Genomic DNA, 25,936 nt, shown 5'->3' with positions numbered 1-25,936 from the left:
ACTCCGATGTCTCCAGATCCCGGAGGCTGGGCAGAGCAGGGCCAGCCGTGGCAGGCAGATGCAGCCTGCACCTTGAGGAGCTCCCAGGAAGACAGGGGGGCATGGCCAGGTCCACGGTGCCTGGAGAGGACAGAAGCCCCGGGCTGGACGGGGCTGCATGAGGAACAGCTGATGCAGAGAGGGGCAAGCAGGGTCCAGGCACGACTGACAGGAACACAGGGGAATGCAAGCCGTGGCCTGCCACCGAGCACCTGCTGGGCTTCAGCTCCTCCCCCAGGGGACAAGGTGACAGCCCCGCCGCCACAAGGGACACGGCAGGGCCCAGTGGGACTCTGCGCCCTACAGACATCGCGGCGGGAGCTAAACACAGTTTGATGGGCAGCGTTGGCCACGGGCAGCAGATGCAGGCCCTGGTCCGGCCTGCGCCTCCTGAGCGAGTTCCCTGCAGCCCCTTGCCGGGACGTGAGGCCCATCGGAGGGGAAGACGTGGAGGGCGATGGCCAGGGCAGAGAGGCCGGCCTGGTACTGGCTGCAGGTGGCTGGGTCCCAGCAGGCCCAGCATCCTCCCAGTGTGCAGCTCGCGGCCTCTCCACCCGCCTTGCTCCTCTTGCTCACGGTTGGTTTTCTCCCCTCTCATGTTCCAGCTCCCTCGGGAACAGAAGCGAGTCTCTCCGTCCTGCTGGCCTGGCCCTTCTGGCGCCAGCTGCCCTCGTGCTGCATCGGTTTCCCCATGCGGTGTCTCCCTGGTGGAGCACACAGTGTTTGTGGGCGAGATCTCATCTCCTTCACAGACTCAGGGCAGCAAATGTCTGCTGCAGGGTGAGGAAAAGAGTGAGGATGCTTTCCCGAGGCCCTCCCTTTGGACAGAGGCTTCTGAGCTGCCCCAGTCTCTTTGTGGACCAACAGGAACATGGAGCCTGGTGCATCAGGGCATTGAATGTGGTGCCCGCAGTCCCCAGAATCGTACAGAATTCCTTTTCCTGGCTGTGATCCCAGGGCAAACTATGTAGGCCTCCTGCCAATGAGATGAAGTGAGCGTATCTCCTTACATGGGCAGCTCAGGTACTGGGGGGGGAGGTTGCTGCTGTGCTGGCAGCCAGTGTCACATACCGGCCAGGCCTACCATGTTGGAACTTGTTATGGTTTAAATCTAGAAGGTCCCCTAAAGTCTTGTGTGCTCAGTGGTGGGGCTTTGGAAGGTAGTTGGATCATGGGGTGCTGCACTCAGCGGGTTCATGGAGTCACAAGCTATGGAGCTCAGTTTACAGTTTAAAGGTAGGGACTGACTGGAGGCAGGTCGCTGGGGCTGTGACCTGGGGGCATTCAGCTATTGCTCCTGGCTCCTCCCTTCTTCCACTTCCGGGCCACCATGATGTGAGCAGCTCTTTCCCACCAGGCCCTTCCTGCCTTGCAGTCAGCACCCCAGGGGCTGAGACTCTGAGCCACGTTGAGCCTCTCCTCCTTTAAGCTGGGATGTCAGTGTGTCCCAGGTATGAGGAGGTGACTAAGTCAGAGCTGACCTTCTTGTCACTGATGCTCTGTGGTGCAGGGTCCACCTCAACCTTGGGAGAGCAATGGCTTCCTGTGGGGACCCATTACAGCCGGTTGAATCCAATCTGGGGGAGTGGTACAGTACTCAATTTCAGGTGTCGACATGGCCAGGCTATGAGTCTGACATCAGGCCAGACGAGAACAGGTATTTTGTCCATGTATGAACATTTGATCAGTGGGGGTTATGAAAAAGAGGTTCCTTTTCATAACGTGGGTGGGCTCAGTCCAATCAGATGAGGGCCCTGACAGCAGTCCCGAGGCTGCTCTGAGGAGAAGCGATTCTGCCTCACGTGAGCAACATGGGAACTCATGTTCCCAGCCTGCTGTCCCGTGGAGCTCAGACCCAAGATGGTGGTATCAGCCCTTCCCTGAGTTTCTTCCTATGGATGTCACAGTTGCCTGTCCTCACAGTCGGGAGAGGTTGTTCCTTAAAATACCCCACCGCCTCTCTCAAGCCCTCCTGGTTCTGCTTCTCTGGAGAAAGCCAACACCAGCAGGGACTGGGAGGTGAAGGCTAACTTGCCTGCCTGCCTGCCTGCCTTCCTTCTTTCCTTCCTTCCTTCCTTCCTTCCCTCCTTCCCTCCTTCCCTCCTTCCTTGACAGGATCTCCTTATGTAGTTCAGGCTGGCCTTGAACTCACAGCAATCCTCCTGCCTCAGCCTCCTGAGTACTAGGATCGCAGTGGCAGTGAGCCCAGCAGAGTAGCCTCCTTTTCCCTGAACATGTCACAAAGCCACCCTAACCCATCCTCTGCTATCCTCTGCACCGGGGCGCACTTTGTCCTAGTCTAGTTCTGGCTCTTTCTGTGACATTCCCGAACGCCATTCACCCTCTCTGAAGCTCACTGCTCAGTGTCTGCTGCGAACCCTCTATAGCACAAGCAAACCTTGGGAGGAACAGGATGCAGCTCAGAAGCAGATCATACAATATAAAATTTATTATAAAATTCAGCACATATAAATATCCAGGTGCCTGTGTGCAAAGGCGCCACGCTCCAGGCAGGGAGACCAGAGATTAGCACCACTGATGACGGAGTGGGGAGGCCCTCTGGGAAGGCTGCTGCCCTTCCTTCTCCACCAAAGTTACGGAATAAATTTAAAAATTAAAAACCCCTCAACACAACCACAACAAAACCCAGGGCACAAGGCCATGATCACAGCAGCTGCTTGGTGGCCCGACTCTGGGTGACGGCCGCGTAACCTGAACTTCTGACCGACCGCGTGAGAGGGAAAAGCACTGGAAGTGGGTTTGAATAGGAACGCTCTCTGGTAGATAACTGGGGAAGATAAAGCCTTAAGCGTCAAGGTCTCCCCAGCACATGAGCCTGAAGGAGCAGGAAGCGCAGGGCAGGGATTTCACTTTCCAGGCTGCACAGGCCAAGTCCTGAATCGGAAGGCCTGGGCTCCTGCGGCTGAGCCTGGGGAGAGCCTGCACCTCGGCCCGCCTCCTGGTGGGACCCTCCTGGGGGGGCGGGGCTGGCCTACCTAGCAGCAGCTATTCTGCACGTTTTCCTACTCTTGTGGCTTTCCCTTCTTTTTACAAAGCACCAGACACTTAGCCTTTAGTAAGTCCACCTGCGCTGTCCTTCGGACTTGGTGTGGGGGAGCCACAAATCTGGCTGAGAGCTGCTGCTTGCGCTCTGCGGTACGGCTCTCTCGGCCTGCATCTGAGCAGGAGCGACCCACGTTTCCACTGGACAGGACAGCGTGTGTGCTGTGGGCACAGCCATGCATCTGCCTCATCCCACGCACAAACACACCCGCTCCGGGCCCAGAGCCTAGCACAGTTTGCCCTTGTCCGGCTCCATCTTCGTTGGACGTGTTCCAATGCGTGCTGCACAGCCCCTTTGTGCTGATGTTCTCAGGCCATATGGCCTCTTCTCCGCGGCAGGCCCGTCCTGACTCACAGGTTGGACTTGGAGCAAGCCCTGCAGCACTGCTTGCCGTAGAACCTGTGGCTGCACATCCCGTGCTGTGGCACCAGGCTGCACCAGTGGAAGGCATCTTTGCAGAAGGCACCTGAAAACCAGCACACTCCACGTCAGCCCAGTGCTCCAGAGCATGGCAGATGCTGCACATTAGTATCTCTGCTTGGCAAATAAAAGCACACTCGCCATTGCTCCAAAGCTGCCGAAGGAGGGCGGCTCTTTGGGCCTGTAGCACTTACTCTTCCCATGGCTTAGTGGCTATGCTACTGGAAAAGTGAAGGAGGCGAAGGGAGAAATGGGTGAGGCAGACACAGGTCCCAACTCTTGGGCTCCCCAGCCAGTGGGCACCCTGTTCCTCTGAACTTCTCAGAATTCTCCAAAGCCTCTGCACCCCCCACCAAAGGCCCGGGTCCAGCCAGGCAGCCCCTCACTCACCTTTCTTCTCTTCGATGGGGCAGAAGTGGGTGTTGCAGGCTGAGGAGGCTTCTGGCTTCTGGTGCAAGGGGCAGTCAGAGGCCGGCCGGGTCCCCGCCAGGCACTGCACGGTCCTCCTCTGCACTCCACCGCCGCAGCTGGCTGTGCACTGCAGGGAGAGAGCACAGCAGTCACTGGGCTGCCTGGCTCCCTGCCATTGGCCAGGCCTCCATCGGAGGGGGCAGCACTGCAAGCTGCAGCTGCTTGCAGGGTTGGAGGTCACGACAGGCAGGGCAGTAACGCTCGGCCAGGATGCACACGGAGCAGCCCTGCTCACCCCGTTGACAGAGTGTGCTGTGCCCTGCAGGGCATCCTGAACCAGCCTGCGACATGGCTGGTGTCACCCTTCAGGGCTCAGATGGGAGCCAGGCTGTTGGGACGGGCCTTGCTCAGGTGGGGGTGTGACCGGCTGTGGCTAATGCTAAAGACGCCCTGACAGTTTCTGAGCTCAGGGGCGCTGGGGCAGAGTGAGTACAGGTGCTAAAAAAGTGAGTGCGCTGACTAAAAGAGTAGATACTTATGGATTGCTGTATTATCTCCTCACAATACAGGCAGTACAGAAAAAGACAGATTCTACGCACAATAAGTTACCCACGAGGCGTTCTTCTGGATATAAAAGCAAGAAAAACCTATTTGGCTTCTACTTGAAATCTTTGAGAGCACAGGTGGCTGATGCCATATCCAGGACCAGGGCAAAGGCACTGGGCAAAGGCACTGTCTATCCTGTGCTGGGCTCCCCCGAGTCTGCTGCCCGGGCCAGCCTGGCCTCTGCTGGCTGCAGAACCTCTGCTTCCTCTCAGCTCAAGGGTCCCCCCTTTCCCAGGCACCTCAAGGCGCTCGCTCTCTGCCTCTGACTGCCCATCAGACTCTGGGTAAGTGCAGGCGGACCAAGGCAGGCGTCCCCCTTCCCGGAAGTCTGGAGTGGGCTTGGGGAGTCTGGTGGGCACAGGAAGCAGGTGTACGTCTGGGGGTGTCAGGGTTACACTCGGAACAGCACCTTTGGGCAGTGTCCTTGTAACTGGCTCTGCAGGATGGAACTTTAAAAGTTCAATGTTTTCCTTTAGACACCAGGGACTCCTCCACTTCCCCTTGGGTCTCTCCTCCGTGCAGAATGGACAGGACCACAGACACCGGCACCAGAGGAGGTCAAGCCCAGGTTCTGTCCCTTGGGCAAGGGAGAGAGGTCTCGTCCAGGAGGGAGGTGAACAAGCCCAAGCAGGCCTGCTGTCTGTGTGTACGCCTCCCTGCTGCTCCCTGCTGCCTCTAACACTCCTGTCTGTACACGGCGAGGATGAGATTGCCCCCTCCATCTCCTCAGAGCCAGCTCTGAGCAAACCCTCTCTCCTTTTTACCAAGATAAATGGCTTCCTTTGATTTGGTCTGCGGTGAGCAAATGAACCTCAGCATAGGAACCTGGGTGGCTGCCCACATCCTGGACAGGCCTCCCTTCGAGCCCCTCCCTGGGACAGTCAGAACTCAGAGGCTGAGGAAGTGCAGCCCTTCTGGACCCCGGGTTGCTGGGCTCAGCCAGCCCACTGCCAGGTCCCGGTGCCGAGGCCTGCACATCCCAGCTCAGGAGGAGCGGAGAGCCTGGGAAGGGTAGATGTCTTTCACCAGCCGGCAGGGCACGCACAGCGCAAAACAGGAGCCCGACCCATCAGGATCGACTGCGGGCAGAGAACTAGGAGACAAACAAGTGGAGAGGCCGACACATCTGAGCCAAGGCGATGAAGCCACCCGAAAGAGGCCTGCACGAGTCTAGACTCAGTTATGTACGCAGTGCTCAGGAATGCCGAGTGCAAGCAAATTCAAGGAGCACCTTCGGAGAGATGGGCAGAGGAGCTTGGGCGTCCCGGTGTGTGGTCGGGACCCAAACAGTTGCTTCCCCGCAGGGACTGCACTGTGCAAGGCTGGGGATGCATGTGATGCACACTGCTTGCCGCAGGTGACAGGCGGCGTGAGGCTTCCCACTGCAGGGCCACAGAAGGAGCCTGCAGCCTGCTCCCCATGGCCCACATGGCCCAGACGGGACCACCGGCACACGCAGACGAGCCTGGCTTTACCCCAGGACCTGCGGCCGTGGAGCTCTGGAAGGGACCTCAAGGGCGAGCTCAGGGACCCCAGGATGAGCAGGTCAGACTCCTGAGAGGGACGGAGTTGGGACCACAGTCTGGGAATCCCAAGCACAAGGGACTCTTTCCTTCTTTCCCTCTTCCTGTTTGGCTAAAGGATGCTTGGGCCCCGGTGCCCGTGTCTGTTGGGAGAAATTCTGAGCCGCTGACCTTTGGCTTCCAAACCAGCTTCAGCAAAAGTCATCAATAACCCAGTTTCAATAGCTGACTGTGGCAACCAGAAAAATAACGCGGAGAGCAGGTTCTGGTGTGATTTCTGAGCCATCAGGGTCCCACGTGACACCGCCGGCTGCTTCCCACTGGGCTGCATCACCCTCAGCCTTCACAGAACCCCAGCCGGCCCTTTGTTCTTCGCCCTCTGCCTGCCAAGCTCCCTCTGGGCCCACAGACCTACTGAGCGCTTTGGGGACGTGGGTGGCGGCACTGACATGGCTCTTTTGAAGCTTTCACATCAGCGCTCACGAAGTCTCCCGTCCTCCAGGCTGGGTTCTTTATCATCAGCTGAGGGGAGATTTCCACCCCGCTAAGGATGCTTGGCTGCATCAGAAATCATAAACTCTCGCCAAGGTTTTTCATTTGTCCCCGGATAGTCACTTTGGTTTGATGTTTTTTGGTCATTGGTTCCGTATTCAATAAAGAGTAATACACCTTTCCCAGGCCAGGTACAGCCGTGGCTCGGCTCATGAACGTAATTCTCCAAGAAAAAAAATATTTGCGGAAAAAACAGCCGCCAAATGTCTCAAGGTTTGCATTTCTTCAAGGATAAAGAACTAAGATATTCACTTCCAACCTTCAGAACTATTTTGAATTGATAAAAATAGTGATGGACAAAGAGATGGAAGGAAAAAAGAAACCCAGCCGTGGCTCATTCACCTCTCTTCCCAGAGGGGAAAACATGCAATGGTTCCTCACTGGCACAGACGTGAGGCACGGACTCAGCCTGGAGTTTAGAACTCACATGCCAGACTTGCGGTGGGATCGATCTGCGGATTCCAAGCAGGCTGGTGGTCAGAAGCACCCAGAGCCCTAGGCAGCCAGGCAAACCTGGCTGGAGCCCAGGGGCCAGGAGGGTAGTGAGAAGCCAAGAGGCTGCATTTGTACAAGTGTGTGGGCAGCTCCTCAGACAAAAGCAGCTTGGGAAAAATAATGCTCCGTGAAAAGAGTCTGAGGCTGGGTCTGGATGTCCAAGCTTCCGGCTTCTTCCTCCAGCTTCCTGGGAGGCAGCCTGAGCATCCGATGGACAGACGGACCTCGGGGCTGCCCCCGGCCTCTCGACCTCCCCTGGCCAGCCCGTCTCCTGTGGAGCCACCTGCCGCCCTCCAGACTCCTGGGTGTGGCTCCACCTCCAGGGTCACCCGTAGGACCGGACCCCGGGCCACGTGCGTAGGCCGGGCAGGTATGGAAGGAGCCTGAGACCCTGCATGCGGAGCGTGGGGTGCAGGTCGGGACACGCGGAGAATCCCCTTCGAAGCCCTTTGACCCTTGCCCTCCCTTTTCCTTTTTAGTTTTCAGAACAGATCAGCTGTGCGTAATCCCAGCAGGAACGGTGCACACTCAGTACATGGCCTGGGTCCAAGTGCGTGGAGAGACTGAAGCTCGCTCCCAAAGGTGCCTTTGCAGTCTGGGCTGCTCCTCACCCTGACCCTGGCCCAGCCCCACAGAGGGCCCTGTGGCCTCCTGCTCTGCTCACAGCTGGCCTTCCTCAGCAGGTGCTCACTGCCAGGCCCTCCTGTCTGGACTCCCCTGGGGGATGATGGGCAGGGATGGGTGGTGACCGTCGGGGACATTCTTGGCCTTGGAGAGACAGCTGTCAACCTCCACGATTTCAGAGAGGCACTGCAAGCACGAGAGGAGAATGGAAAAGATGACCCCTTCTGGTATCGGCAAAACCAAAGAGATGCATCTAAAGGCAATGTTTGACCCTGAACCTAATGAAAAACCTAATGAAAGCGATTCCTCTTTTCACTGGACTCCACGGAGAAATGCTAGCGGAACATGCGGCTGCCGGCCTCTGAGGGGTGACCGGTTTTCTGGGAGACAAGGCACAGGACCCAGTGGGACCACGGGCGTCTTGCAGGGCAGAGCTCGTCAGAGGAGCAGGGGATGAAAGGACAGCAGGGCACAGCAGTTCCTGAGGCGAAAGTCTCCACACTCTCGTTCCCCACAGGAAGCCCTCTACATGAGGCCCCGTTAAGTCCCTAACTTATCATCTTCCGCAGCCTTGGCGCATGCACTCTCTCCAGGTCCAGAGCTGCTGCCCACCCTAACCTTCCCACTGTCCCCGTCAATGCCCACTCGGTTCAGAAGGGGCTGCACAACTCCCCGTGGTCTTATAGGGACGACTCCTTCTGCAGGATGAGTGGGGCTGAGTTCGTGTGCCTCTCCGGTCGGTTACATCCACAAGCTCCCTGGAATTCAGGGGGCGGACGGTGGCCTCATCCAGCAATGGTGGCAGAAGACGGCGGGAGCAATTGTTAGTGTAGGCAGTGGCATGTAAGTGTACGGGGAAAGAATGTGTGTGCCCGTGTGCGCGCGCGTGTGTGTGCTCGTGCTCAGTACGGCACTGGAGTCTTAGCTGCCACAGCACAAGCCAAGTCAGGCATCTGTGCCATGGCTTCCTCCCCTGGCGGCCGAGGTTCTGCAGCCCAACTTCCATCATCCTGGTGAGCAGCCCCAGGATGGACGCACTCATCCCTGCCAGGGGAAGGGAGACAGACAGTCCAACAGGTGATGGAAATGAAGCCATTCCCAGACCTACAGCGTGGGAGCCACCTGCGACTGAGCCCCACGACCAAGATGAGTTAAGTCAAACTTGGGACTTCACCATGAGTTGCAGCAAATGGCACCCAGGAGGCAGAGAAGCCGAGGCCCAGGGGAGGTGCGTGTGTGAGGCCGAACCAAAGTCCAAACAGTGCCCGGCAGCTGGGTCTTGTTGTGCGGAGCCTGGAGGTGGGGCCAGTGCGGGCCGTCTGTGGGTGATCTCACAACACTGGAGAGCCCGCTTCTGCCCCTCACTGGTGTGTGTGGGGCCCTGTGCCTCGGTTTCCTCCTCTGTGCAGGGGTCCCGATGAGATTTTCTCCCTCCAAGGGCTGCTGGAAGCTTTTCCTGTGCTCGCCCTGGGCGCACACTGGGCCTGGGCCCCCAGGGAGAGGCGTGCAGGCTCCTCCAGGGCGCGCACAGAGGCGGCTCCAGGCCCCTCCACCGGCCTCCTCTGGCTCCCTCGCTGTGTAGGAGAGGACACCGGAGTCACGGCTGGGCAGCACAGGCAGGGATGGATGGCTGCGTGTGCCAGAGAGGCCGGTTCCCCCACACAGCCGAGCTGCAGGAGGGCAGCGGCGGCCAGGCATGCGTCTCAGCCCACCTGGCTTGATCTCGGGTCGGCCGCAGGCGGAAGAGACACGGGCAGAGTGGGGACAGGGGGGACCCACAGACTTCTGGCTTGAGGGCTGAGGCTGGGAACCCAAGAGGAATCCGCAGGAGGAGGGCGGTGGGCGAGGGGTGCTCACAGCGGGATTCCTCCCGGGATCCAAGGACTCCTGAAGGAGAAGGAGGGGGTGGCGGGATCGGAAGCCCAGCGGAAACCTCGGGGACTCTAGGCCTGGCCTGGCCTGCGCCCTGGGCCCAGGCAGAACCCAGCAGTGCTGGGGTGACAGCAGCCTTCACTTCCACATCCTCGAGGCAGTGCCTATGGCTCACCAGTGGGTCCTGGGTCCCCTGTTTCACTCCATCTACCCTCGTCTCCAGGACTCTGCCCAGATTGTACCGAATGGCGCACACCCACGGTGAGGTGAGACCCTGCACAAACCGGAAACTCGAGCCTCTTACCGGAGACCAGGGAGAGGCAAACCAGCTGCTCCTTGGGGGGCCCGCGGCGGGGCGCAGGGGGCACGGAAACGGAGCGCAGGCGCGTTCCAGCTGCAGGCCGGGCTGCGGCAGACGGGAGCACTTCTTCAAGGCCAGGTCGCGGTACTTCCCAGAAACGGACTTTTCGGCGCATGTCAGGGACCTTTCCTGGATTCCCCTTCCGCAGGAGACGGAGCACTGGGAAAAAGAGGAGGGAGGAGGGCCCTGCTGCACAGCCCGGCTGCCTGCCTCCTGGAGACAGCAGCGTGGACCTCTGTGGGCGCAGAGCCCGAGACGCGGGTGGGCTTCGGCAGTTCAAAAGGCGGAGCAGCAGCATCGCCAAGGAAGGAGGCCGAGGTGGTCAGGTCAGAGCCACCCAGCACCGGGGGAAGTGGGGCAGGGCAGTCGGAAGCCGGGAGGGAGTGACTGCAATGCTACTGGGGAGCTGGACCCGGCTCTGACCTGACAACCCAGACCTCTCCCACACGGGCGGGCATGGGACATCGCTGAGCGGATTCCCCACACAGCTGCGGGCACGCTGCGGCCCCAAGCGCGGAGGCGGGCGGAAGCAGCTCGGCTCCCAGAGCTTCCCCAGAAGTCAGCGCTGCCTGGGAGAAGGAGCACACACAGCTGCGACCTCCTCCCCTATGAACAGCGAGGCCCTGCAAACCCGTCCAGCAAGGGCGACCCACAAGAGCTGCGCTCTGCTGCAGGAGGGCCGGGCTCGGGGGTCTGCGGACAGCGCTGGTCCTCGTGCCGGGGTCTGAGGGCCCGCACAGCAGCTCCGCCTCGACCTCACCTTCCCATCCCTGGGTCCCCGGTGTGCTGCCTACGCCCGCTGCCAGGACAGAGACGGACTGAGGACACGAGGGCCTCAACGAAAGCCCTGGTGTGCACGCACGTGTGTGTTGTTTGTGCACGTGTGTAAATAGGGAAAAGGCTTTCTCTCGGACACAGCCACAGGCTGCACAGCGCAGGGCTCCAGGGATCCGCATGGCGGTTCGGTCCTTTCTAATGACAGCGCTCTGTGGTCCTGAGATGCCCCTTCCTACGCCCAGGTGACAGGGCTGGAGTGCTCCCTCAGCAACGGCAAGCTGACTTCAGCCAGCAACAGTGTTTTATTTCTAAGTGGCAAACCGTGTCTCAAGTGGATGAAATGCCCTGCTTGGCAAACTACATTCTAAACATGGCATTGTTTGGGGTGCTTCTGTGGGCTGGGAGGTTCCTGGGGTCCTTTGGGGCTCTCAGGGCCACACCTAGTCAGGGAACCTCACCCCTAAACTCAATATTCCACCCCGGGTCCCAGTGTGGCGGGGCTGGGCAGCCCTGGGCATGGATTCCAGTGGTCAGCACAGGAGCTTCTGCAGATGCCCAGGCTGCCCGTGAAACTGGCCTCAGTATTGGGCACACTGCTCTGTCTGATAACGCAGCCTCTTCCTGCTCTGTGCTGGACGCCCGCCTCCTGGAGTGAGACTCCCAGGAAAGTGGGTGTTGCCAGAAGGCAGATGTGGGGAGAGGAGCAGGAAGCAGGACCAGAGCCCGACCCCAAGGCCACGCACCTGGGACCAGGCGGACACCAGCCACTGCAGCTTCTTGCGTTTGTGGCAGCGCTGGAGCAGGCAGGCTTCGTGTGTCCTGGGCTTGGGCTCCGCCATGCACATGGCATCGGGCAGCAGCTGGGCACGGGCTGAGGGGTCGGTGCTCTTGCAGACCACGGCCCTCTTCTTCCAGCCCTTGCCACAGGTCCAGGAGCACTGCACACATGAGCAACAGCAAGGCAGCTCCAGCTGAGGTGCAGGCGCTCAGGCCCTTTGTCCCAGTGGGTGGGCCCAGCCCTCTGCCCGCTCAGCCGTGCACCTACCTCTGTCCAGGGCCCCGTGCTCCACTCGGGCGGGCAGCCCTGAGGGTTGCAGGCCTGCCAGCTGGGGGCACAGGCTGTGGGCACAGGCTTCCCTCCACTGGCTCCGAGTTGAAGTGTGCCTGCCGGATGCACTGCACACGTCGGCTCTGAGTGCCCCCACCGCAGGTCCGGCTGCAGGTGCTCCAATTCCCCACAGACCAGCTGGAGGGCAGAGCACACAGCTGTGAAGCACTCCTACCTTTTAAATACACATGGAGCACTACTGTGCCACAAAGAAAGGTAAACTAGAGTCATCTGTAGGAAAATGGATGCACCTTGAGACCACGCGTTAAGGGAAATAATCAGACATGCAAGCTTAAATACCGCATGATTTCTCTCACCTGAGAAACCCAAAGTATAAATAAAGAAAGAACAAAATGAAAGGCAGATAACAGGAGACAGACAGATAGATTTTTTGCAAATGGGAAGAGGAACAAAGATGGACGGGGAGGAGGGGATGTAAAACAAATGAAGATGTGTTATGTACAGGTACCGAATTCCCAACACAAATGTGACCACTACATCCTGCAAACAGGTACAAAAAATTGTTTAGAAATTGAAAAGGAAAGAAATCGGTCCATGTGACCCTAAAACAAGGGGACAGGGTCCTTCCTCAAGAAGGTATGTTGCGCTAGTGGTGGCCAGTGCAGTTTTCCAGCTGCTGTGTAGACAGACCATGCTGTCTTCAGGCGTGGAGCCCTTTCTGCCCAGGACTCAGGCCTCAGACTGCTCACTCCTCCCCTCCTTGCTCGGGGCCCTGCCACCCTTCCCTTCCACTGGCTTTGCTTCCACCATCTCTGCAATTAACCCACTCCAGAGCAGTGTGGCCATGTGGCTGTTCTGCCTCTACCTTTTTTAAAACCCCAAACTTCCAACACATACAACATATACATATACCTTTCCATTCCTGTCCACCACACCTCAGTAATTGCCACTCTAGTTTCTCAGCACTTGGAAGCACATTTCAGATGTAAATATTCCAATGTGAATCTCCAAAGAATAAGAAGAAACCATGACCGCAATATCATTAAGACATTAAAAAACAAAAGCAAGGGTTGGCATTACTGTAATTGTCCAGTGTTTGAATTCTTAACAGTGCCATGAAGGTCTTAATTTAATCTGCTTGTTAAAGCAAAACCCAAATTAAACCCACACTTTGCAGTTGGTTTTTCTTCTCCTTTAGTCTACACATGATTCCTTAATCTTTTTTTAATTCAATATTCATTTAGTAAACATTTATGTATGCATCATCACAGACCAGGTTCTTTATGAGATGAAAATGTATCAGGACAAGCTACCAAATATTAAGGTGTTTATAACATATCTAGATTTTTAACTTATTTATTAGTATATGGGTTTTTTAATTAATTTTAAAAAAATTCTTAAGTTCTTTTATTGGTACATTTTAGGTATACAATACATTTGTCATTGATTCCTTAATCTGAATCTTGATTTTCCTACTCAATTCATTTGGGACAGAAGCTGGGTGGCTTCTGTCCTGAGTCTTCCACAGATGTTTTTTCCAATTGCAGGGTTTTGTGAAGAACATCTCTGTGGTGTCATTTAACATATTCCTCTGCCCTAGGTCATCTCTATCCATTAGCAGTTGGACCTAGAGGCTTCTAGAGGCCTTATTCAATTTGGATCCCATTTGTTTTAATGACTGTTTCATTAGGGATAATTGCTCTTCTAGTAGGAGGTCCACAACAGCTGAGCATCTTTCACTGGATTACCAGTTGTTGACAGTTGACAATGTTTCCCTCAAAGCCACATTTTTATTTGTCTTTTCTGCTTATAAAAGAATTCCTTGTCAACAGGTGTGCAGGGAGGTGATGGAATGGGGGATGGGGGTGGCCTGAGGCCAGCCCTCCTGCAGCCCCGCTGGGTCCCTGATGAGCCTGGGATGCCTACACGGCCCTCAGCTAGCTCTGCACCCACCCACCTGCAGATGCCAGGGGAGGGGCTTGGACACCTCAGCCAGCCAGTAGGCTGCAAGAAGACTTGATTTTCACTCCCACTTATCTTCTGGTTCTGCCCTCTATGGGCTACAGCAGCAGGTGAGGAGACATCTCCCCACACTGGAGACCCGTGGAAGACTCTGGAGCCCACCTAGGAAACCAGGCAGACAGCACTGCAGGGAAGGAGAAGGATGAATTCCCCAGGGCTGGGCTGGGAGCACAGCTAGGGGAACCGCTTCCTCCCGGACCAGGTTTCCTGTGCAGGACATGACAGAGAGGGCAACACTCGGGGACAGCAGAGCTGGGAGCTGCCCAGAGCAAGCACCTGCTATCTCAGCGCCACAGCGTTTCTGAGCAGAGTGACGGCGAGTGACACCAGCTGCTGGCAGGAGATGAATGAGCCTGGTCCCCCACGTCTCTCCAGTGACATGCTGGCTGCCGGACCGTGAGCCTAAAGCAACAGGGCCAGTCTGTCCTGAGCTGGACCTCTGAAACTAGGCCAAACAAACCTTTCCTCCGCAGTCAATTGATCTCAGGCATTTGTTACAGTAGCAGGATGCTGACTAGCGCTACAGTCATTAGCAAACTCTCAATGAAATGCCTTTTTTCCCTTTTTAAAAAATGAACATGACACTTCAGTTTTGGCCATGTTGGTTCATGGTTTCAGGGGATTCAGTCCATGCTCAACTGGTTCCAAGGCAGGAACATCACAGTGGAAGGGCATGGTAGAACAAAGCTGCTCAGTTCATGGTATTTGGGAAGCAGAGCAGGGCAACGGGCCAGAGAAGAAGGGGACAGAGGCCGGAGACTGGATATAGTACCCAAGGTCAGCCCTCCATGACTCTCCCAGAAGTGTGCTCTACCAATCCACTACGGATTTCTTAATCCAATGATGTTGATGTATCAGAATCAACGATCAGTTCTTTTCTCCATTGGTTCTTGTTGGAGCTGCTGTATCTTCAGGAGTGACTCCTGGCCTCTGTGTGGATGACTCTCTGCTCCGAAAATAATGATAACACAGAGCTGTCACAACACACACCTTCTGGAAGCCTTGATGAACACTAGGTTGTCACAGCGTGAATCAGCTCCAGAGAGGGGAGTCCTGGCTGCTGTGGAATCATGACGGTTGAGCTGTAGCATTTGCTATGAGCTGGTTCTTTGCATCCCTGATAGACCTGGGTACATGGTGTCCTCAGCATATCTGTCGCAGGTTTCAGGCAGACTGTTCCTAATTAACCAAGGCCCTCGCTTTACTTCCCTAAAGGAGCTCTCATGACCTCCAGGACTACATGCAGACACACTCTCATGGCCCAGTGGTGAATTTGGTCTGGCGGGGTGGGATTGGTGGAACTTTGAAGACACAACTTTGTCATCATATGAGGAACTACAGCATTTTCACATGTGTGAGTAATTGGAGATCTACCACACTTTTAAATGAAATGTTTTAAATATTGAACAATAAACATATGTCTCTTTGAAACCACTGCTTTTTCATTGGGAAAACCCCCAAGTTAACAAGTTAAAGCCTGTGGGCAGACTGTAAGTGGGGGCACAGGTCAGCAGAGCTCGGCAGAATAGGAAGGAGGGCAGCTGGTCCCTTCAGCCCTTTCGGTAGATGGCCGAGGTCTCTGCCCGCTGTCCTCACTGGCTGGCGTCGGCATTGACAAGGGCGCTTCACTGGCATTGTATCCAAGTAAGATCAGAGGTGGAAGTTGAGCTCTGAAAGAGGCAATGACCTTGGGAATCAATGTGTGCTTGAGAGCTGCAGATAGAGCCAGGGTTACTGGACAGGTTGAACTGTGCTTGCCTCTGCTCACTGCTAGAACAGAGCACTCAAAGTCTCCATGTCCCTCTGGGGTCCAGCAGCAAGTACGTCAGGAATGGCACAGCATGGTGAGCATGCCCTCCTACCTCCTCCTCGCCACAGCTGGTGAGCTGTGTGCTGGACACTGCCATTTGTGGGCCCCAAGTGGTGTCCCAGGACACATCTCCCAGCAGTAAAGGTAAGGTCTGCTTGCATTTATGGCACAACGGAGAGCCCACGACTGTCAACTGGCTGGCAGGAACAGGGCCTGGAGACCAGGACTTCTTCTGCACTTGGAGGCTCACAAGTGGACCTTCCCTTCATTTTCCAAGTCGCACCTCTGTCTTTGACGTGTGAAACTGAAGGGGACACTCACAGTGAGCCAGACACAGAAGTGGGATCATTTTTCATCTCTAAATGCAGGATTCTCTGCTAAAAGTACCCAAAGCCAAGCTGGGAGACATCAAAGGCTTCCTCCAAGGGAAGCGCTGTGGGCATTAACTTCGTGAACTTAACTTCATGAACTGTGGAGCCAAAGGCATGTGAAGTTTTCCTGCTGGAGGCCAGCATGCTGGTTTTACCAGGTCTCACGCTCCTGTCATAAAAATCTTATTTTAAAAAGAACCAGTGAGATCCACAGAGATTTGTTTACACAGGGAAAACGGAATAAGGAGAGACACACAGGGAAGAAACCAGCCTGTGTTCAAAGAGCCTTAGAAATTCTCCACTTGTAACCCAAATCCTTGATCTGCAGCTTCTGTCTGCAGAAGGCTGGCTGTTGTATTCTGTCCACTTAAACAAAACACTCTGCCTCATCAACTTTAAAAGGAAAACCATTCGATCCTAACAGACGATGAAAATGCGGCTCTCTGAGTCCACCCTTTTACCCAGTTTCCACAAAAAACTGGAAAAGGAGGGCAGTGTTGGAGCAGAGAGTGACACAAGTGTGATCTTGTCTACCAGCCTTGTCTTCTGGGTGGGGAGAAAGCCCAGGCAGCGACAGTGGCCAATCAAGGGGTGCGTGGAGACAGGGCGGAGGGACAGAAGTCGCAGCACTGACTCCCACAGCAGGGCACGCAGGGGACAGTGTCCATGCATTTGGGTTGTACCCGCTCAGGGCTGGAGACAGGGGCTTCTGGGTGTGTCCGGTCCCTGGCGCATTCTCTCGTGCTGACCTCTTGCTCAGCTTCCTGGCTGCCATGAACTGAGCGTCCTGCACCTTCATGCTCTTCTGACCTTGCAGCCAGCTGTGGAAGGCTGTGATACTGGGCCCGTTCACCCTGGGGACAATGCTTGCGTTGCCGAGGTTCCTCTAACACTGCCTGCCACCCAGACACGCAGTGGGTTCCCACGGGTGCCGCCGCCATAGCTTCCTATGATAGACTCCCGGCTTCCATCTCTGGAGGCAGAGCAGGCAAACGTTCTTCAGATCCTGTCTTCCCTGGTGGCTCTCAGCGCCCGTTCTGTGCTTCCTGGAGACAGATGGCTCCTGCAAGGGCTCCTCCCTGCGCGGGCAGCTGCAGCCTCACTAGAAGCCCAGCATCTGGCCTCTGCACTGAGGCATCCGGCTCCTGTGCCTCTCCACTGCCTGGCAGGGCACAGTGACCACACTACTACCCAGCACCTTGGGGGTGGTAGGTGTCACCCAGGCCCTGGGAGTCAACAGCCATCTGCTGCCGCTGCAGCCCTCTGACTGCCTCCAGACCCCTTTATGCCAATGAACTCCTCCTTGGACTGAGGTAATATAATTAGATTTGGTGTAGCTCCCTGCACCATGAGCAGGAAGAAAGACAGCCTTGTTTCCGAGAAGAGGAAGCCAAATCTTGGGAATGACTCAGCGGAGACCAGTCACTTAATGGGATAGAGGTCTAATTAGGTGTCGCTGAGACAACAGTAAACACTGCAGACAAAATGAAAGTGAATTTGCACTCAGATGAACTGGACAAGTTCTGCCCTTCTTTAAAGAGACTCAAGCTGTAAAAAGTCTGCAGTGAAGATGTTGCATGCCAGTGATCCACTTATCATCCGCGGTGGGTAGAGCATCTCTTCAGGCAGAGAAGTCAGATGTCCCCTGCCCCGTGGAGAACCACAAAGTCCTTCTCCTGAGCAGCTTGGTCAGCAGCTCCCATCTTGCCTTCCTCTGCCCTTCTAGGGACCTGCAGCAGAACCGGGGCTCCTGTGGGCCCCTCCCTTTCTACCAAACCCAACTCCACTTCCCGCTTCCCCAGCAAAGCTCCTCACTCCTGCATGCTGGCTCCAGGACTGGTATGGCTCTGTGAGGCCCTGCTTTCCAGATATTTGGCCAAACATTAGTCTAAATGTTCTGGTGAAAGTGCTTTCCAGATGCGATTAACATTTAAACCAGTAAAGCAGATTTTGTCCAATAAATCAGGTGGGCCTCATCCAATCAGGTGAAGGCCCAAGGTCACCCATGGAGGAAAGGACTGCACTGGCAGGTGGACTTCGGATTTGACCCCGAGACTGCAGTTCTTCCAGTCTGCCAGGCCACCCCAAAGACTGGACTTGTCAGTCCCTGCAACCACATGAGCATTCCTGAAAATATGGTCTTTCTACACACACACACACACACACACACACACACACACACACACACACACACACAGTTGTTTTACTCTGCTTTGCTTTGTAGTACTGGGGGTTGAAAGCAGGACTTGCACACTGAGCTGCATCCACAATATAGGTATGTATTTTAAGTCACTGAATTGTCCAGGCAGGCTGGGCTAGAGCCTGCAGTCCTCCTGCTCGAGCTGGCCGAAGTTCTGGATTTACAGGCCAGCGCTACCACAACACACACACCTTACTGGTTCTGCTCTCCACAGAGTCCTGACTAATACACCATCCTTGCCGTGTCTCACACAAATCCCCTTCTTGCCCCAGTTCCACCCTGGTGAACGCTGGTCCCCACTCCTCTGGCAGGAAGCACAGTGAGATTGCTGCTGCTCACAGGACACTGCCGTCCCTGGTCCCTGCCTGGACTCCTCCCTGCTCCCTGGGGGCTCACCCACAGGACTGGGAATTTGTCTCCTGCCCCAGGGAACAGGCTGGGCACAGGGACCAGGGGGCAGGAGCTCTGAGCCCCACGGCAGAGCCCCTGGCTCTTGGGGCAGAGGGGCTGTCCTGGCAGAGCCATGGGAGGAAGAATGTCCCCAGATACGACCCCAGCTCCTAGCACTGTCATCAGAGTCCACGCCAGGCGTTTACTTGGTCCCTCCAAGTGCTAACGAGTCCCACTCTGGTCTCTCCCTGCCTCCCGCAGTGTTTGCTAGGCCACCCGTGTCCTGCGCCCTCTAGTCCCTCTGACAGGGCGCAGAGGGGATCACAGCTCCAGGAGCTGGCAGACTTCCTACCAAAGCGCCAGCTGATGACCCCTCACGCTGCTGGGCCAAGCGATCCCTGCTGCAAGCACTCGGACCAGCTGCAGAGGTGAGGAGGGGAAGCTGGATTCACTAGGACACCCATGGGCGTGCTGTGACCCAGACTTCCAGAACAGGCGTGGCTGTCTGTGGCTGGGGGGACACAATGTTCCCCTCTGCCTATTGAGCGACTTCATTGACAGTAGTGTGATTGCATATCTGCATCTGCAGAAACCAGGAACTGAATTTCTGACAGGAAGTGCTGGAATTGGACACCTATGCTGACTGATGGGACAAAGACCCAACTGCAGTAAACAATAAGTCTGACACACGGGGTCTCCGGCCTGTTTGCAAATCTGACAGGGGAAAAATGAGGCTCTTGCAAATCTGAAGCCAGCGAGAAAGCAAATGGGCAGCTTGCTGGTAGGATGTGAACCGAGTGCAATAATAGCCAAGCCACATCAGCGCCTCTGCCGGACCCTGCACACCAGCCACAGCCCTGGGCTCTGCTCACCTCTCCCACAGGCCGAGGAGGCAAAGGCGATGATTTCTACAGTGAAGCTCAGAATGGTTCAGTACTCGGTCTGGGGCAGGCTTGGAACCTTAGGTTGTAGCTCCCGATGTACACAGCACTGCATTTATTTACACAGATAAACCCACGCAAATCAAAAGGGGGGCTCAGGGAACCCCATCTCACGAGGAGTCGGAGGCCAGAGAGGCCAAGAAACTTGACCCGGGTCCTTGATGGCAGAGGTCCCACGGCCAGAAGTGGCAGCCAGGAGACCCCAGAGCTGTGTTCCTCACCACTCTGCTGCATTCATTGTCACCACAAAAATAAGAATTCCACAAGGCAGGCATGGGAACCCAGGAATGACCCTAGTGTGAGTCAGTCATTTCATGTCTCTTCGCTCTAAAATGTCCTGGGGGAAAATGCAAGTATTTAGGAATTCTGTGGGCTTCCATGTCTGAATTGTATAGCTGTTCATTTTGTCAAGCAAGCCTGTTTTTTTAACAGTAAGTGCAGAATTCACTATTCTAGGTAAAACTGTATTTCTAACTTTAGCTAATTATCCACATGGAACAATGTTTAGAAATTTCTTAATGATTACATACTTAATTGTACAAACTATGTGGGCTTTGCTTTTACAAGCAGGGTTCCTGCAGTCTTCAGGAGGGTCTCGGTTTTCTCCAACCCCTGAAATTTCTCCTGCCCCTCTAGGGGGTGGATTACTGGGAAAAGCCAGCCTTGTACCTGATGGGAAGGTAAAGATCTCGCCAGTGACTCAGCCTCCTTCTGTCTTCTGAAGTGAATTCAGGACATGGCCCAATTTACCTCTCCAGGTGACACATGCATCTTAAACCCTGTGGGATTCAGTATACAGCTCTCTCGGGCATGAATATCGAGCTCTGATTCTATCACAGGTCTTTAACATCCTCACTGTGGTTTCTTCCTTCTGTGGCAAAGATGCCATGCTCTTCCTCCAGCTCCAGGCTTCTGGCTTTCCTGGGGTTCTTGTGTGGTTTCCCTCCCAGACACATTCCTACAAGGATCTTCTCTAGGTTCCTGATCTGATTTCCTAGGGATGCTTTCTGCGGTCCTTGTCCAGAGGCCTGGGTGAAGACCACAGCCTGGACCACGGCTCCTCAACTCGTGGGCTTCTGAACACCAGCAGTGGGGGGTATTTCAGGGGGTTGGGCAGTTAGGACCATCTACAAGTTTTACGTTATAGTTCAACAGCGACCCCAGGAATGGCCAGAAATCCAGTGGGTTTTCAGAGACCAAAGAAGTGGACTGAATCCGTATTTCACACAGGTCAGTCTTTAAGCAAACTGATGCCTCATGAAATCAGTGTCTATCCCTGCCCAGGCCTCAGGTGCATTCTCCATTGTCAGGTGAGAAGAGAGACAGTCAGATGATCTCATTCACAGCAACAAATCGATGCACTCTCTATGTTGGTTTTTGAAAGGTTAGCTGACTTTAAATGAACAAAACAATTCATATCTTTGCTTTTTAAGAAAAATTATAGTTAATGATGATTGAAAGGCTGGGGCTATGCATCATGGATGTCCATCTACGGGTCCAGACAGAGAACTCAAAAGAATGAGGCAGAAATGACAACAGATCCAGGGATATTTACAGTGGTTTCTGCAAGGCAAGAGCAGGATTTGATTTTTTTACAATGATCTCTCAGAATCTGTATGTTTCATCCTTAAAGCACTCAAACAGCCACCACACTGAGATCCAGGTGTGGTGGCAGCACATGCTGGAGATGATTCCCATGGCTGGGAAGGGCTGTCAGGCTGGTGTCTGCAAGGATGTATGGGAACATTTGACTGCAGAGCCATCTTTCTTGATGGGGCTGGAACAATTCCATTCCCTGCAGGAAGGGCTTCTCACTATAGCCCTTGGAGGAGGGTAACCGGGTCCAGGAAATGAACACATAAAGCTCAGAGAATATTTATGTAACCTCTGGGCTCCCAAACCTGTGAAACTACCTGTTTTTATGCCTCATCTTCTTTAAGACACCTGCAGATTAGCTATTTATTTCTTACTGAATCTTAAGTACCACGGGTTGAATTTTTGTATTAAGTCAGTCTGAGATATTAATAGATATTGGAAGGTTATAAAGACTCATTAAAATATTTAAGTAATAGTTTAGGTATTTAGTTCAGTAGTTAAGCTATAGTTACTACTTCATGCTTTGTAATCAACTTTCTAATGGAAATCTTCAGTTGTTACACCATAGAAGTTATCAAATGTATCAAGTAAATGTTGCCTTCATCTATTCTTAAAACATTGGTCAGAAAACTAAGGGACTACAATGCGGAGTGCATTATACTGATACGTCATTAATGTCAGCTGTATTCTTCTTGCTGTTTACAGTTTATTTTAATAGCACATGTCTGCAGTGCATGATGACTACATTCCTCTTGGCGCAGGAGTCAGCACACACACACACACAACGCATTTTAATTCCTCTTTCCTTATCCTCTCTTCCTCCTTCCTCCCCAACCCATCTCTTGGTCTCCTGCCCATTTGCCGTGTTATAATTGGTATAATTTACTAGTCTGTGTTACAAAGGAGTCTACTGACTCAGTGGAATTCACTTGATAGACGTAGAGCGACATGAGAAAATCCTTTGTTTTACAGTTAAATGGTTTCACAGATGTTCGCTATTTTTTGGATAAGTCGGGGCAGAGAAATCCCATGTAGCCCTCATCCTCTAGCTCAGCTGCTCCAAATGACTCAAACTGGGACAGCAGCCAAGCAGTGCAGCGGTTAGGATAACTCATTGTGAAGGATCCTACGTGGAATGGAGAAGCGTCTGGGCAGCATGGGCCGACTGTGCTGCCTCTAACTGCCTGCATGATGTCAGGTCTACACAGGCACCAGTGGCCATGTGAGAACTGCATCAACACTGACAGCCTGGGAAGCCACCTGGGGATTCCATCTGGGGCTCTGAATTAACCGAAAGGCTCTCTTGAAGATGCGCAAGCAAATGTGGCTACAGTGCTGGGCTGCAGGAGATGATGATCTCAGGCGTCTACTGCTCGGCTCACTGCATGTCAGGGGCCAAGAGGCACACAGTGACTTCAAGCAGGCTGTGCAACTTCTGGTTGTCATCGAGACATCAACACACACTCTGAGACCCTTAGCAACCCGCGCATGATCTATGCTAATGAATCTGCTGCCAATATCTCTCTACTCCGAGTTCAATGATACTGGCAATGAGAGCTACTATTTCATGAGGTGCTTTATCCATTTGGATTCTTTTATTCTCATGAGAAGTCTACGTGGTAGGTACAATTATGGTGCTCATTTCACAGTTGGAGAAACTGAGGCACAGAAATACAAATGTGGCCGAGGATTTACAGAAGCAGGACCCCTGCATGTCACCTGGGCCCAGTATTTGTGCTCAGAACCATCGTGAGACCCCCTCCCTGCAGAGACCCATCACAAATGTGGACCACAGTGGCCACAGGGAGGGTGTGGCCAGGACCCAGTTCAGCTGAAGCCTTCTCTAGCATCCTTCACCACAGGCAGGAGGGCAGCACCCTCTTCAGAGACAAATGATGCTCACATTGACTGACAAAGTCGCTCAATTCTGAACGCATGTCTTTGGCAACTGTAAAGTCATACAATGGTTTGATAACTGTGGACCACAAGAAAGTACATCTCTCTGAGGCTCTTTCTTTTTTTTAACTTAAAAAATCACGGTGGCTGAAGATTTTTGGGAAAGATGGTGCCAGTGAGGCAGTACAGATTCCCTTTCCCAAAAATCAAATAAATGGTTGAATCACTAAGTATCTCAAAAGCACCAAAATGAAAGCCCTACTCACACACGCTGCCAGCTGGGGTTTGTAACAGGAATGCAAAGATGGTGCAATCAATCTCACCATCAAGGCCTCACTCACCTGGGGCTGCAGATGCAGGATGGGATTTTTTCTTCTTCAAAAATGTGAGGTCATGAGTGCTCACTGCTTCGAATTGTGGACCTTTGAAAAGGTTCGTGTGTCCCTGAATGACTGGGCTGACCCAGTATGAGGTACACAAACAAGTGTCACTAGGGTCCCTTGTGTCCTTGGCTCTCAGGAGCTCCCATACTTTGTCTACAGAGCTCATGGTGCCTGTGAGGCTGGAGGAGGTCAGGTTTTTTTTAGTTTTGTTTTTCTTGGTGTGGTACTGGGGATCGAACCCAGGTTCACTGAGCTATATCCTCAGCCCTTTTTATTTGTTATTTTGAGACAGGGACTCTCTAAGTCACTAAGTTGCAGAAGCTGGGCTCAAACTTACGATCTTCCTGCTCCAGCTACCAAGAGTACTGGGATTACAGATCTGTTCCGTCTTGTCCAGCTGAGGTCAGGGTTCCTGAGCAAAGGACTAGTCACCGAGGAACCAGTGCTCCAGAGTCTGCAGTGACACTGTGCTGTGAGGTTTCTGGGGGTGGGGTGGGCAGAGGCTTGGTGTCTCTACCTCCTCTACCTCGTGTGCTGTGAAGAACCTCATGCACTTTTAAACATGGATCCCAGAGGACTGTAGAAAAGGCATGCGCTAAAATGCAGTCACTCTTGGGAAGGTAGAAATAAGATGCTTCCAATAGTGAGGTAAACAGATCAAAGTGCAATGGTCAGCATTTGTCAAACCAAGAGCCAACACTGCACTGTGACAAAGGAAACAGAATCTAACTGGGGCCACAAACAAGAAAGGATCCATTTTAGCAATTCTGGAGAAATATTCATCACTGCAGTTGAAACAGGTCTGGGGTGGAGAAGAAGCATAAACACTGGAGAGGGAATTTATCGCTACTGATCTATGAGATTAAAATATTAGCAGTGGTGACTGAAAATAATAACGTCATAAAATCCTGCAGCAATGAAGAGTGAGTGTGAACAGGAGGATTATCAGGGAGCCAGAGTGAAGATGGAGGGAAGGCCAGGCATTTACATGCAAGGACTTAAGCCATGGCAAACTGGCCATCACGTCAATGCAGAGGGGATGGGGTTCCAGTACACAGTTTGGGGCAGATCAGTTGATATTGGAAGAAAAACTGGGGAACATTGCATTTCATTCTTTGAATCAAAATCTAATACATTTTGACCACAGACAAATAATGAAGCAATAACAGTATTTGAAGAGTATAAGTAACTATTTTATGATATTAGAATATACAAACTTTCAAAGTATGCTATATAAACAAGAATCTATTGAGAGAGAAAACAAATTTCATTACATGACAAAAATACTATGTAACAATACCACGATGTACCTGACAAGAGCTACAACAAGCCACCATTAATGGTGACCAAAGACAGGGCTGTGGGTTGAGGAACCACATAGTTTATCAACCAAACTGCGACACCTGAGAATCCTCAGGGAGGCCAGTGTTCAACAACAGGATAAGAGGCAAATATAAACTCCAACAGACATAAACTCAGCTCCAGCAGAGCTTAAGTAGGAAATGTTTTACCTTTACTGTGGGAACTTCCTTTATCTATATCTTCATACACACATGGGCATATATCACTCATTTTTACTACACACATATGTAATATATGTGCAATTTCCTTATATATGCCCGCTGAAAATAAATGAAGAGCTGTGAAATATCTTTCCATATGGATCCATACAGAGCTTATCCGACCATCTAATGGTGTCTGAAGCCTCTCCGTGATATCTTTCTCTACATTATCTTCAGGGGCCCCTGCCTCTGTCTCCTCATCTATACCATGGGAATAACCCCAGTATCTATCCAAAGGGGTAATTGTGAGATTCCAGTGAGTTAATCCCTCATCTTGGCAAGCATTAGATTAATCCTGAGATTCATAATTTTATCATTGTTACCATTATTTGGAGGTGGTCAGGTTTTGTGGAGCATGAAGCTTCTATAATTCATGGTCAAGCCCTGTGAGAATAGTAACTATGAAATTTAGAAAAGTTCATAGTTTCAGCTTCAGTGGCTTCATGCTATGTTCCTGTACCCTCAATTATAAGCATTTTTGCCTTGACATATTATGTGGATTCCATGGACACTTTCTGTTTTCAAAAGGCATTGATTCATTAGTATCCAAAATGGTGAATGCCTCTGGCTAGAAGAGAAATGGCTAGATCGACATTTTATGCTATAATTTAGAGTGCTTAAATATGAAACATGGAGACAAGGGGCAAGCTGCCCAGCTATGCAGGGGCTGAGGGAAGTCACCAGACACAGGAAGTCCATTTTGAAGACCAAGAACTCTGGGATGAGGTGGTCCCCAAGGGCAATTCACTTCCTCTTCTTGTCAACTGGCTTAAGTGATTTACTTCGTATCTCTATAGCTTCATGGCCTTTGTTTCCATTCCCTACTGCTGATTGCTGCCATGGATGTGCCCACAATGCTCATCTTTCACTCTCTGATGGCATTTAGTTGTTGTTCTAAGCACGGTGGTAGAGATCTTTTAGTTAAATGCCATCACTCAATACCCATGTTAAT

The 25,936-nt window shown here is 53.2% G+C and overlaps 1 protein-coding gene across 1 annotated transcript in view; it reads right to left on the bottom strand.

Annotated features, from left to right (window-relative positions):
* Window positions 1–2,473: 2,473 nt before the first annotated feature.
* Adamts16 (ADAM metallopeptidase with thrombospondin type 1 motif 16) overlaps window positions 2,474–25,936 on the bottom strand; it is a 135,923-nt gene continuing 112,460 nt past the window's right edge. The window contains 6 exon segments of the mRNA XM_004845263.3: window positions 2,474–3,569; window positions 3,914–4,061; window positions 9,911–10,126; window positions 11,488–11,682; window positions 11,790–11,854; window positions 11,857–11,990. Coding sequence (XP_004845320.2) covers window positions 3,454–3,569; window positions 3,914–4,061; window positions 9,911–10,126; window positions 11,488–11,682; window positions 11,790–11,854; window positions 11,857–11,990 — 874 coding nt within the window. The 3' untranslated portion in view covers window positions 2,474–3,453.

Source organism: Heterocephalus glaber, unplaced genomic scaffold (genome assembly GCF_053883595.1).
Source record: "Heterocephalus glaber isolate CG9 unplaced genomic scaffold, H.glaber_assembly_v1.0 deba00001537, whole genome shotgun sequence".
NCBI lineage: Eukaryota > Metazoa > Chordata > Mammalia > Rodentia > Bathyergidae > Heterocephalus > Heterocephalus glaber.
Note: the sequence above shows the minus strand (reverse complement) of the source record. Positions and strands in the feature narration are given on the sequence as shown.